The sequence below is a fragment of the Venturia canescens genome, chromosome 7, assembly GCF_019457755.1.
Source record: "Venturia canescens isolate UGA chromosome 7, ASM1945775v1, whole genome shotgun sequence".
In the NCBI taxonomy this organism is placed as follows: Eukaryota; Metazoa; Arthropoda; class Insecta; order Hymenoptera; family Ichneumonidae; genus Venturia; species Venturia canescens.
Genome location: NC_057427.1, coordinates 12,555,880 through 12,570,131, shown reverse-complemented (window position 1 = coordinate 12,570,131; position 14,252 = coordinate 12,555,880). Strand labels below are relative to the sequence as shown.

General features: G+C 35.7%; 1 protein-coding gene across 1 annotated transcript in view; it reads left to right on the top strand.

The window, feature by feature from the left end:
* LOC122414001 (zwei Ig domain protein zig-8-like) overlaps positions 1-14,252 on the top strand; it is a 280,634-nt gene that overhangs the window by 159,449 nt on the left and 106,933 nt on the right. The window contains exon 3 of the mRNA XM_043424741.1: positions 6,312-6,522. Within this exon, the coding sequence (XP_043280676.1) occupies positions 6,312-6,522 (211 nt within the window). The remainder of the gene's footprint in view (positions 1-6,311; positions 6,523-14,252) is intronic.

Below are 14,252 nucleotides of genomic sequence, written 5' to 3'. Positions count from 1 at the left end.
ATCCGTCAATTACATTTTGTTTTATGTAAGGCTCTTTAGAAATGTGTTAAGAAACGGGCGATTCATTCGATGTATCGAATAACCCTCTTTCCAAATTGTATTCATCTTCAGTATTCCAAAAAAAAAAACACCACATAGCATCCTGACTTAATCATAAAGAAGTATCTTCTATTTTTTAACTGATTAATAAATTAACGTAAAACCATAAAGCGATAAAACTATTGGATATTTTAAACGATTTGTATAAAAATTTAGCCCAATAGTTTGAGTGGTCTAACTTGATAGGATTCTTACCATCAACGATGTTTCCTTCTACCCATCACGATGTAAATAAGAATAAGGGGCTCTCCAAACATATGGTCGGATTAGGCATTTCTTCGCCGAGCTTCCGATTGAAAACCATGCACACCAAGTTTGTGTCTAATGTTGACAATGAATTTGTGCAGTACATCATATAGATACAATGCATACACTTGTACCTGTGCTTTTCTTTATAAAAGGTTCTTGTATCGTATTGTGTAAAATGTTTTAAGTTTATAACCTGAGCTAGCATAAAAGCAGATGATAATCTCATAATAATTTCAGAATCATTCTACACACCTTTGTTGCTCTGTGACGCTTGCTGGAAAATTTTCCTGAAGAAGTAAGTGATTAGGGCTAAAAGTGTACACAAATGAATTCCATGAGAAACCTTAATTCATTCCCTGTACCTGGCTACGTTAGAAAATGATCTCATTTTTTTTATTTCCAAAATTCTGAATTTCTACAGTAAAAGTAATTCATTCATTGTATATCTTATAATAGATCTCATATTTTTTCATAGTTAAAAATGTTTCCAAATTTTTTTATTTACAATGCAAATATAGAAAATCATTTAAAACTACGGTCACAACCTTTCAATACTTGGCGTGCCTTTTTTAATTTTTAATTAATTAATTATAGTACTTCAGAAAATATTATAAGTTGACGTATTTTTTATTTTTTTTTCTTTCGATTGCGACCTCTTCGATCTCTGTAGCTTAACGCGTTGAAGAGATATTAATTATTTATTTTTTAATTACATAAAAAAATGTGTGACAACGTTTTATTCCTTTGAACCAAACATTTTTCATATATTACCAAGATTTAGCAGATTCTTTTTTTTTATTCACTACGCTTGAAATGGTTTTTTTAAAACCTTTAATATAAATATAGAGAATAGGTGAAAAAATTTCTTATAAATCATCGTGCATTTGTTTTTTGGACTACATGAGTGTCACATAGGGTTTCACTGAGACTACTGTCCAGGTGACGTAAAACATAAATATAAATGTACTTGTCTCCATTTAAGTTAGAACCATTGAAACGCGGAGATGGCATCAGTAGTTACTGAGAAGTTTCGGCATTCCAAATCACCTGCAGTATTTCACATATGCTGTATTTTCTCTATATTATTACGGTAGAGGTGAAACACTCTTAGAACCGAAGTATTCGAATATCTGAAAACATCAGAACTGGAGTGATTTTGTAGCGGTTTTCCCTCGACAATCAAGTATTTTAAATCATTTACGCATCGCAGTTACTTTGAACCTCGCACTAACAAACCTTTTTTAATACAAACCTATTTCACATAACACATTCAGCGTGATATATGCTACAAACTCTTTTGAAACATCAGCTTTTGCAGAAGTTAGAAATATGGCGACAGCTTTGACGGAGTATTCATAGGGAATCCTTTATCTATTTATATATGAAGAAGTAATTAAATGTAATGAACATTCTCGTAATATTAAAGCATAAAAGTGCGCTCGGATTGTACGGGTTACCGATCTAAGGCGTAGTGGGAAAACTGCCGTGCAATATATTTCTCAACTGGTGCATAAATTAGGACTCGGTGTGCGAGTGCACAAAAGGTTCTCTGTACGAGCTTCGCTTTTATATAGCGATTTGCGGGTATACCAAAGCTCCGTAGCAACGCTTCGAAACCCTTTCCATTGCATTCTCCCCCCCCCCCCCCCCCCCGTCTCGCCACGTCGCTCTTTCCTCATACATCCTTTTCTCTCACTCTCTATCTCTCTCAATTTCTTCTCGAAATTCACTCTCTTCCATGTCGAAAGCTTCGTTGCACTTCTCACACAGTCGTTTATCCCAACATCAGTGGGACAGTGTTTTATATCCTCATTTACCGGTAACGTATCGCTTTTGGTTTCGTACACAAGAAAAGCAAACGACTACAATCCTATAATTTTCGAAATTTTGTCCTCTCCGTCCTCAAGGCCGAAAACCAATCGCAGTGAATCGTATTTGTTTTTTTAAATGAATTATCGAAGATTATTTGTTTTTCTCATATACAAAAAACGTTTGTGAATATCATAAATGTGGTGGAATTCAAAATATGCTTTCTATTCACGTCGGAAACGATTCTCATAAAGTTTCAATGGCACTTCGTCGTGTAGTCATTGGCGACTTTTTGTGTTACGCGAAATATCAAAATATATTGATTTTTCGGATGCATTTGGTATCGAAGTCCTTCATAAAGATGCCTATAATGAGTAAGTAAATTGACGAGAAAATGTAAGAAAAATTTCCACCAAGTGATTGGAATAAAAATTAAAATTTTCAAATTGCTTCCTCAAGATATATGGTTAAGATACACGGTGCTCAAGATGCATGATGCTGAAAGCTTACTTTATGAAGTGCTATATTTTTCATTTTGGCTTCCTCATAGAGGAAGCTTTCAGTATTATTCTAAAAGCTTGAGAAAGCAATTTGTTACTTTTAATTTTTTTTAAATAAAATTTTTACTTATACACAATATCTTAGAAAATTTCTAAAAATTCAAGCGGTTAGACGATTTTTCGAAAAACTCATATTTTCGTAAAATTCTAGAAATCATAAAATTTAAACCGCTCAATCGATATTTCCCAAATCCAATACCAACCTTCCTATTATGATAATCTATTCATACAAAAAAAAATTAGTAATAAATCTTAAAATTTTCGAAAGTTAGAACGTCGACACCCTTTTTTTGAAAATTTCAAAATATGGTAGGATTCATATTTTTTTTCAAATTCTGACAAAATTATCAGAGAATGAAAAGCTTGTATAGATCAACATCTGTGCAAAACGGTAGCCCTGTATCTCAAATCGTTTTCAAGTTACAAGCGTTTGAATTTTGCAGTGCCATAACACACACGAACGCACACACACACATCCGGATTTGCATTCCTATGAACCTGAAAATAGATCATTATTTCGAACGACTATATTCATTTTATCAATCTGGTCACTTTATTTTTGGTCTTCGCATTGATTTTATCTGGAAGAATAAATGTATGTTATTCGTTCGGATTTGTAGCAGTATAGCGCTGTTTGGATAATAGTGCTTGGAAATAATATGACATTTCCATAACATATTTCCGAATAAATAACATAACCTTATTCGTACGGTTTGCAGATGACCAGACACAACCTTTCAAAAAACACGTAGGCAATATCGATTCAAACGTCAAACGTCAAAAGTCAAAAAAATAATTACGTCAACCCTTTCGGAATGCAGAAAAAATTCATTTGCTCCCGCTGAGACAAATGGAGCGCGTGCAGTTTTGACAGCGCAGAAATGTTATACTTTCGGCACTGAAATCGGTGCCGAAAGTACGTACTTTCGACCGACAATGAAGAAAACAATATTGTACGAAAGTTTGTTTTTCTCGCTTGTCTTATATTTATATCTATTCGCAATTGTAGCAGTTGAATTTAATTTATCCCCAACAGAGACTACGAGCTCCATCAATTTTCGTTTATTCCTTATCAACACCGCCTGACAAAGAAACGTCAAATGAACTGGAGATAAACAGTGGAAAGAAATAGCGACGCTAACGACCGAACTCGTTGGAAGATAATTTTATTCAATCTCGAATTTACATTCTATTATTGTCAGCTTTTTTGCAACCTTGCGTCCTCGTTCCATCATGAAATCTCTCTTATTCTTAGCCCTTCTACCACTTCTTATGGTTTTATCTATTTCAAATACTCGTTCCAAAAGTTCCATCGTTCATTGAATTGAAAATATAGAAAGAGGTAAAGGGTGAAGGGGAGAAAACCGCTGCTCCACTATTTAATTCAGAGTCAACGAGAAAATATGATTGTTCTCGACTTTTCGCACTGATATTTTTTTACCATCCAGGACTCTCGTCGGATCAGCAATAGTCGAAAAATAACATAATAATTGAGGTGATTCATGAAACTGTTACAGTACATTGCTCCAATTTTACATTTAACAATGAGCTTTTTTACTCTTTGTTAAACAATATAGCAGTCGTGCGCTGTGATATTTTTTCAACAGCAACGAATAAAAATTTAGCTACGGACAGGAATACCGTTCCATCGATGTTCCAGAAGTTTGATAATACTTGCGAATTGGTGAGTCCAATTGTATGCTGGATTTAAAGAGAGCAATAAAATGGGAGGGTATGGAGAATTAAAGTGGAGGAGGGGTGAATAAGAAAGTAAGAGAAATCCTCGGGACATTTCCGACGTTCCATAATACCCAAATCTTGAATGCGTACAGCTGGAAAGCGAAGAAGAGTGTTGTGGAATAAAAATCATCCTCTTATATTACGAACGTGAAGGAATAATACTATAAAGATCGACTTTTGTTGATCGCTGGATTTCGATTTCGTGCTCAAAAAAATCGATTAATTTAATTTCATCCGATTCAAAATTATTTTACATTCTCCTTGATAAATAATCAAATGAAGTTTTGGAATTGAAGTTTATGTTTTCCGAAGTTACAACAATTCAGTGATTTTTCTTTTATTTTGCGTTCGCAGATGATTTTCGCCGCGGTCATATTATTATATGAACAACGATACTCATCCATATCAATTAGCGCTAAATTGGAATCATAATGAAAACAAGAGTAATAATTCGTTAATAAGATAAACAATAAAAACGATATTTCCCGAATAAATAATCGAAGATAACGATATTAATTAAATGATATTGATATTATTCAATCAAAATGAGAATTCGAAAAATAATAATTCTTCCATATAATAATCATGTTTCTCTAATGGTTGATATGACAACATAAAATGATTTCTACTTTTTGAAGTTGTTAAATCCATCGCTCGAATGAACAAAAACAACGAAAAGAAACGAGCCTCTCCATTTTTAGGAACCTTAATAACATAAAAATAAAATAAACATGGTGTGAGATTCAAGTTATACGGGCTTTAGACGGTGCCGACCAATATCGAATCCCTTAAACCTTGAATGAAAGGAGGCAGACTTTAGGGTATGGGATTGGAACATTGCCGGATCGCTTCAGTATTCAAGGCACCAAGGAATAAAAGGAGAATATGTTCAAGAAAAAAAAAGAAGCACTGGAAATTCAAAAAATAAGACCAACGTTTTTCTCGTTTCACGTTAAACGGTGATCATTGTGATCGGCTCTACGCTTATATAATATATGTAAGTGTAAGATATATAAGTATAATGTGGGCTAGATCGAGAAAGAATATGTCAGTTATTCGTGTTGAATCCTTAAAAATCTGTTAACATGCTGAGTGAGACTCTCGGCCTGCATTTTCAAAGCTTTTTGTAGCACTTCTTTATTCACGTTGTTGAAACAGATTAAATTTGCGACAGATTCCAGCCATCCAATTGGAAAGGTTCGGATCTTCCGTCTTACCTTCTCGTTCCATTCTTCTTTTCTTCGTGTTTCTCTTTCTCGAATCTTTCAACCATGCTGGCCTCACTATTGTTCTCTGTGTGTTGAATCTCTTGTTCGTCTGAAAATGAAAACATTGAGCAAGACTTATGGCATGGTATTTTCCAAAGTCTTTGACGCATGTCAAGCCATCCCCTCGGCTTTTTTGGACTCGCCACTCGAATCAACGGCATCTTCAACATTATGGAACGCTATACGATACAGTATTTTGTCTCTGGAAATTGTCTTCGTCCGACTTCTTTTTTGTTTCGTCTAATTTGTCTTTCCTATGAGTACATTTTTTTATCTTTCAAATTAATGGGAATACCAAAAAAATGATCCATACCATCAATAATACTTAAAAAAAACATGATTGCTATGGCACCAATTTCAATTGTTTGCGTTGTTAAGACCCACCTCTAATTACTCGTTAAAATGATATTCTTGTTCCATTAACCATGGTCGATAAGATTTGAACATAGTGATGTGCCTGAGTCTAACAAATTTGCTAATAAATCAGAAAAAATAAATAATCCATCGATAAAATTATTATCAATAGGAATATGAAAACTTTCTGGACAGGATTAAAGATATCTATTTCTTGGCTCTTGAATTTTAGGTATCCTGGATGCGGAAACGTGACATGCACATACTCAGCGCAGGCATATCGACGTACACGTCCGACCTGAGATTTCAAGTGATACATCCGGACAAGTCGGAAAACTGGACGCTGCAGATAAAGTCACCGCAGAAAAGGGACTCGGGCACTTACGAGTGCCAAGTCAGCACCGAGCCCAAAATGTTTCTCAACTACACCCTCAATGTTGTCGGTGAGTATGCTCGGCTTACGTGCGCGCGCACAGACTCACAGACACAAACCGCATACATATATATATATTCGCCGGTATAAATGCATGGCTATACACATATAAGAGATTCCGTATGAAACGGGGCGCTCATATCGTAAGACTTCAAGCATTTCGTGGTTTCTATTTCGACGCTCCGCGGGATTGTAATCTGATTGCCTTTGAACGTTTGGGCTTTTCGGAGCTCATCTTTCCTCAAAGCTGTGAAAAAATAAATCTGTTGCGATGGTACGAGGTTTCAAAATGTCGAGAAGGTACAAAATTACATGCCCCTTTCGTATACGGCATGTGATAACGATAATAATCCAAAATAGCACACAAAATTTTCTTTCATTGATCCGTTTGAAGTGAAACGACCCGTGTGCGGATATAGCATTAACGCTATATTGGATAATTGAACTCGTTATTCTCCCTTCGGTTCACCTTCCTCTCTATTAATCTACCTCGACATTTCTTGCACGATTTCACTCCTGCAACACATGCAAGGCTTTCATCGGCCACTCCCGTCTATACCGTGATTCATTTCTATTTTTTCTCCTTCCCTCAATCGGCGCTGTGCCAGTACATACTATATTTAGTTTCATTTATTTAACTAAGTTGAATATTTGTTCATCAACGTTATAATTCAACGTTATAACGAACTCTCATAGCGCCTCTAGAGAATGACAACTCATCTCTTCACATGAGTTATTTTTATAAATGTATACATATGCTCTTTTACATCAATTGAAACGTTACGTTATTTGGGAGGTGGTTAAGGAGGGTGGCTACCGACGATACAATGTTGCCATGCTAAACCATGTTAAATACATTAAAAATTTCAAAATGATAAGAATTTAATAAAATTTGGTGAACATATTCTTTAGGGCCAAATTTGAAAATACAAATTTTTCAAGATTTTTCTTCTGTACAGTTATCGAGTAATTGATCACTAAAGTTCAAGTGTATAAGCATAGCGTTTCCATATATATAGGTATACATTCCGGGCATAAGAAATCTGCTTTAATCCGTAATTACTCGATAACTAAACAGAAGAAAATTTTGAAAAAAATTGTGTCTTCGCACTTGATGTTGAAGAACATTATCACCAAATTTGATCAATTTCTTATCATTTTGACGAGTGTAGCCACGCTCCTTAATTTCCCAAGTATCGAAACTTGGGATTTTTTAGATCCTCTTCTCTCCTTTTAGATTCTATTATCCTTTTAGATCCTTTTACTCGTACGGAAAGACGGTTAGTCAGCATCTAACGGGCTGAATATAATGTCTTGATAATTATAATCGACGTGCAACTGTCATTATATCGAACGGTAGGTACCATGCCCTGATATTTGATATTCAAAACCTCGCAAAATCGAGGGGTAATGCTCCATTATTTCTTTTGTTTGATACAATTTGGGTAGGAATAAAGAGAAGGAGAAGAATGGAAAGGTTAGAAGCCTTTTATGCGTAAAAGTGATATATCCGCTGACACGAGAGCGCTCTGTTCGTAGCCCTCTGGCTGATTTCTGCCACACCAGAAATCGTGCCAGGGGATAAGGCTGTCCCATCACATTATATCAACTACTCATAGCTCACAGGGTACAGAGCTTGCAGCAAGAAAAGCGACGAAAATGCGAATGAAAATGAGAGCGTTAGAAGCCATATAATGTAAACTCAAGTCAATTCGGAAAAAAGGATCAAGCATTGTTACAATCAATGAGGGATGGTCCTCCGGCTCGTGCACAAGTACTCAAAGATCATTGAACAGAACTCCCGACGTTAGATTTGGAACTCATCAACCGCTATGAACTTGTACATACAGACATGTATGCGCGAGCATACATTGGTGGGTGCATGCAGAAGCCAACAGCAGCGCGCTTTCCTCAATCCCAGTCACGTGTCTCGCATCATACTATCACCTCCTTAAATCCCGATTCCATCGTGACTTGAAAGTTTTCCTCTTTTTACTCTATCCCTTCCCGGCAAAGGTGGCAAATATAACTCCTGATAGTCCGGATGAAAGTGGTGAAAGAGAACAGAAAAAATAAGCCTCGAAAGACGTAAGTCCGGAGGGAAAAGTAGCAAAATAACTCGTAGAAGAATAAAGAAGCTAACCAGAATGTTCCTATGGCAGCGAAGAGAGCTGAAGGCAATTCAACCGGGTGTTGCATATCTCTTTCCATAACCGCACGCTCGATTATATCTTTTTCGTAATCTTTTTTCTTTTCCTTTTTCTTCTGCTTCTTTCTTTTTCTCTTCTCCTTCTGTTCCTTAACGGCACTATGCGATATCAGCTAGACCACTTACTTAAGCGCAAGATACTAGTCATACATTTTGCCGCAACCTCTTTATCGAGCATATAGGCTCTATAGTGGAAAAAGCCATCTTGATGGAACCATAATAAAGTCAAAAATAATAAATGCAGATGCCAAGGAGCTTGGTAGTGTAGACGTCGAAAATAACCGCGGTTACTCCTGAAATTCGTCTCCGCATTTTTCAATCGTCTCCCAGCAACAAAGCATATCCTCTAGAATTTCCGGACTCCGTTTGTTTGCTTAAGATACATTGAATTTTTAATCAATCATTATAACTACTGGTACGGTGTTGTAGCTGACGCTTGTTACTGCATTGTCTATCCATTGAATGATCATTGACATTTATTATGCATGTATATTATTGCTCCTTCGGTGCTTATGAACGTTTTTCACTACTGATTTCAGTGAAAAAGATTTGTATTTTCCAACGAATCCGATAATTGTCAAGCATAAACGATTGCTGTGACGTTTGCACCATATACATCAAGAGACGCGGTAGCGACTCGACGCCAAGTATTAAAAGAAAAAACGAGAGTGTAAAAGAAAAGTCAGCGCGAGCCCTGCCGCACTCTTATATACGCGAATATGTCGATTTATGACGTCATAACGTTTTTCAAACCGTTCTCATGGATAAACCATTGTAGTTAAAAATCTGAAAATTAGTGATTTATCCATACTTTACAAAAAAAAGTGAAAATTAAATAACAAATATTCATATAAATAATATTTACGAACTTGGCATATCTATTGTATGTGTACTAGAGTGGTTCTTATTTTGGGTTGAATTTTTTTTCAAATTCAACCCCCAGTTCGTCTCTAAATCCATAAAAAAAAAATGTGAAAAAGCTGCGGCCTGTAAGTTGACGGAAAGGGGTACCGGCAAGCTTTATCTTCATTTTAATTTCAACTAAATTTGTGTTTGCTATATATTTGATTACCTTGTTTTACTTGCCTAGGAAGCAGTCACAGCACTTCAGCTTGAATCAAAATATTGTTCTTAAGATGATGGATCAGTCGGTAATCACACCTCGAATTTTTGAAATTGAAACTCTTTGACATCGTTCGTCCGATTAAAATAATGAAAATGTTATCGTACGCAGCGCGATCGCAAAAGTCCGATGACATTTTTATTTTTTCGATCAGACGAACGATGTGGAAAAATTTCCTTCTCAAAATTTGTAGCTATCTCTCTCGCACTCACCGTTGTGATTCCAGACTGATCCATCATCTTAACAATAAAAAAAATATATATACATATATATTATGCTTTTTTTCACAACTACTTTTTTTTCGTTCCCCATGCAAAATTTCGTTGGAAATATCCAAAAAATTATTCCCTGAAAATTTGAGCCCTTAATATTGACTCTAAACACTTTCCCAGAATGTGAAAAGATTTCCCATTTTAAATACACGTAAACTTTGATTTCATTTTTTTAAATATCTATATCTCAGCGGCATTGGATGATATCATATAGCATCAATGCGCAATTTACTGATGATTGAATGCTCTACAAAGATGCCCATGATAACGTAGCTGTAATCTGCACCTGTAAGATGTACGGGTTGTTAAATCTGATTTTTGCGAAAAATTCTCATTTTTTTGACGTTATTTCATAAGTGACTGGATTTACGGAAAAAATGTGAATGACGAACATGTAGGAAATACAATTTATCACAAAAAAAGTCTCATAAATTAAATCGCTCAGATTAATATTTGCTGAGACATAAAACATTTACTCTTTCGTTATATGAAATTTTTGAGAATCGTTGAATCAAATTTCTCATAAATGCTAGTTTTCCATTTTTTATCACTAGGATTTCATGCAATTACCATTTTGTTACATCTAGGTGAGTGGAAGAAGATAGAAAATAACTGAAGTACCGAAGCATAATTGAAAACGCCTTAAAGCGAAAAAAACTTAACTCACTGTTCGGAAAATAAAAATATTCAGAAGTTGAAGAATTATTCATTGTCTTTCTCTTGTATTGAAATTTTCATTTTCCTGCGAAGATACTATTCTGGAAGATATTTCACGGAAAAAAAATCACGCATTTATACATGTGATTTTCTAATTAGTTTAGCTTTAAAATCTTAACACCTCCTCTTGTGGTTGTTATAAATTCTTGATTTCTGATGTATTTGGTTGATGATTTCGATAACCTTGCACCACCACAAGAGTAACTAAATAGTTTGTACTAAAAAAACTACTTGCACATGGAAAAAAAGATGAATTGTTTTTCTTGATTAAATCATGCTTGTCGGCACCCCTTCCCGTCAACTCACAGGCCGCAGCTTTTTCACATCTCGTTTTTTATTCATATGGAGTTAAACTGGGGGTTGAATTTGAAAAAAAAATTTCAACCCAAAATAATGACCACCCTAATATGTACATATAAATAACCACGTTGATCATGCAGAAAAATATAATACTGCTTCGGAAGGTTCGAATATGAATAACGTGAAATTCGATAAAATTATTTGAGTCTGCGCATAAATACAGGCAACGATATTTCCGTACGTGTATTTATTTTTGTAATAGAGACTCGGGACAAAATATGAATATATATACATTCAACTGCATATGAGCGTGAATAAAAAAAATTGAGAGAATAAAAAACACTAAACGCATGGCAATTGCTGGCTCGTGAGATTGCAACCGCTCTCGGCGTTGCAAATCCAAAGTGAGGGGCGATAAAACACGAAACGGCTCGATCGAGATGCCTCCAGACATCGCTTCCCATTATATATTTTTTCTATATTTCCGAAATATATAAAGTAATTCTTTCTCGATTCAGAAATGTTTTCAACCATTTTTTTGTTGAGCGAAATTGGTCGATTTTGGGATTTTCATTGAAAATAAAATGCAAGATTACATCCAATTTTTGTTTTCCTAGCTTCCATAACCAATAAATTTGTTTAACTCGTGAGCTTATACGGTTCATGTATTAGGTATGTGCGTAAAGGGCTCAAAAATAAAATTGGACCGTTCAGATCGGAATAATACTCACACTAAGTCTCCAGCAGAAATATTTTGGAACAAAAGCTCAGAAAAATGTACACGTTTAGAGACTAACCATCAAGAGGAATCACATTTAAGATTTTTTTTTATAATCCCCAAGGTAAAAAGCTTGTCAGTTTTGTTTATTATCAGCGTATAAATCGAGAAAATTTTCATCTAGAAAATGACATGCCAGTTTTACCCCTACCACCGCGAATCGTTTTATTAAGAGAAAAGATTGTCTCGGCGAGAGCCTCAGGCCAGTAGACGACAGGGCTGTCAATGTACTTGTCCCGAGACTCTACCGAGTCTCTTGATGTCCGAATTGTTCAACGCTCTTACTTAACGAATTATGTGTACAGAATGTTCGATAAAGTATCGAATCCTTCCATTGTAATCCAAAACAATGCACGAAAAAATAACTCCAATCACTTGACCTGCTTTGTCACACGTTCACTATCTCGTATGCATGCAAAGTTCAACGACGGTGCAAGCTCCCCGTGGTTTCCCGCAATACAATGCGCCTCTCTGTGCCACTCCAATATTTCGATTGCAACGATGGCAAAAAACCGATTTGCATCTTCTATTTCGTGGACTACGCTCTATATTGTCAAAATTATACTGATTATACATAGAGGCGCATGATTATTCGACCATATCCTGAACTCGTCGTTCCTATTCCACAATGATTGTCCAGATAATGAAATAAAGGTTTTGCATTAATGTATTATTGAGTTTCACACAATAAAACCCCACCGTTTTTCTGAGTCTTTCGGGTTTCTCTCGGCAGATTCGGTTAAACATTGCATATGCATGTAAAATAAAATCGAAATATTTCGAAACAATCATTAAATGCGATTGTCTCCTCCTTTATTTTAGGTAGCTCAAACAGACGTGTGATTAGCGCCAAAACGTCCCGATCGATGAATTATTACCAAAGGGAACGTCACCTCAAGGGACTCGGTAGAGTCTCGAGACAAGTACATTTGCAGCCCTGTCGTCTACTGGTTTATTTGTTTCAGTTTTTCGGTTTATAGTTTTTTTCGTTTGTGATCTTTCCTTGAAATTTTTGTGATATTAATTTGTTTTTGATCATAGCTGATAATAATCAGTTTGTTTTTGTAATGTTTTGTCTTTGTATTTTTGTGGTTGTAACTTTTTGCCTTCAATTTTTCTTCTTTTGTAATTTTTTGTTCGTAATCTGATGTGCTTAACAACTTCTGTATTTAAGCGACACTTTCTTTCTTGAATAAAAGTCTTACAACCATTGATTTCCATGATTTTACAGGTGATTGCCCAAAGGGCATAAATGTACTCGTCTCTAGTCTTTTTACAGCCTCATGTTGTATTTCAGGTTTTTCAAATACCGTAATAACACACTTTGAGTGTCAAGATAACTTTGTTGACCTATTAATTATTTAAGCTTTTCGAACCGATAAATAATTTCCAATGCGGAATTTCAAAATGTTTTAGTTATAACCCTCATTCCCCGTTTCTCGTTTAAAGCACCAATCGTCCCAAAATTACTGATAGAAAATTGGGTAAATGGAAGAACAGGTGTGAGAAAAAGAGATAAAGAATACAAAAACATAATGCACAAGCAAAAGAGTATTTTCGCGGAACCATAACAAGCTCGAGCAAGCAGTACAATTGTGATAATGGGTTGAAATTGTAACCCGTTCAAATCTGATAGGAATACAATGGTGGGAACGCGAGATCAAGTGCTGCATGCACAGTTAAGGACAGGCGTACAAACAATACACACGAGGTGTGAAACAAGCATCGTTTGAACTGTATGGTTTGGCTTAACGGTCGATCGTTAGTGTCGAAGAGAATCTCTCTGCATGGAATGAGTTCGAAATGGGAGAAGGGTCGGTGGAGAGATCGGATGCCGCAAACAGCTTCGCATAAATTATCCTTTTCGAGCGCATAGTCGTTAACCACGAGCAACGAGAATTCCACTATTATCTTGCTAATATCGACGATAACCATGATTTTTGTCGTTACGGGGTTCAATATATATCACGCGTTTCATGTATTCGCCTTTCGCATTGTCAATATCTCCGAGCCAGGTCACAATCCTCATCGCATTGCCGCAAACATCCCTAGAAAACATCCACAATTGGCTCAACATCGGCCAAGTGAGGTTCAGAGTTGGCCAATGTTGAGTCGATTGTCAATGTTTTCTAGGGATATAGTAGTACAAACGTCTCACAGAGACCTCAATGTCGAAATGTCGTTCTGGGCTCGATATATGTCAATTCCATGTTACACTTTAACCGGGATACTAGACCCTCAACGTTTGTAATCATTTTGTAAAATAAATCTTTTGTCTTCGCTTTCAAAAACATTTTCTGAATTTTAGCGTGTTATATTTATTCTCACAGTGTTTCGAATG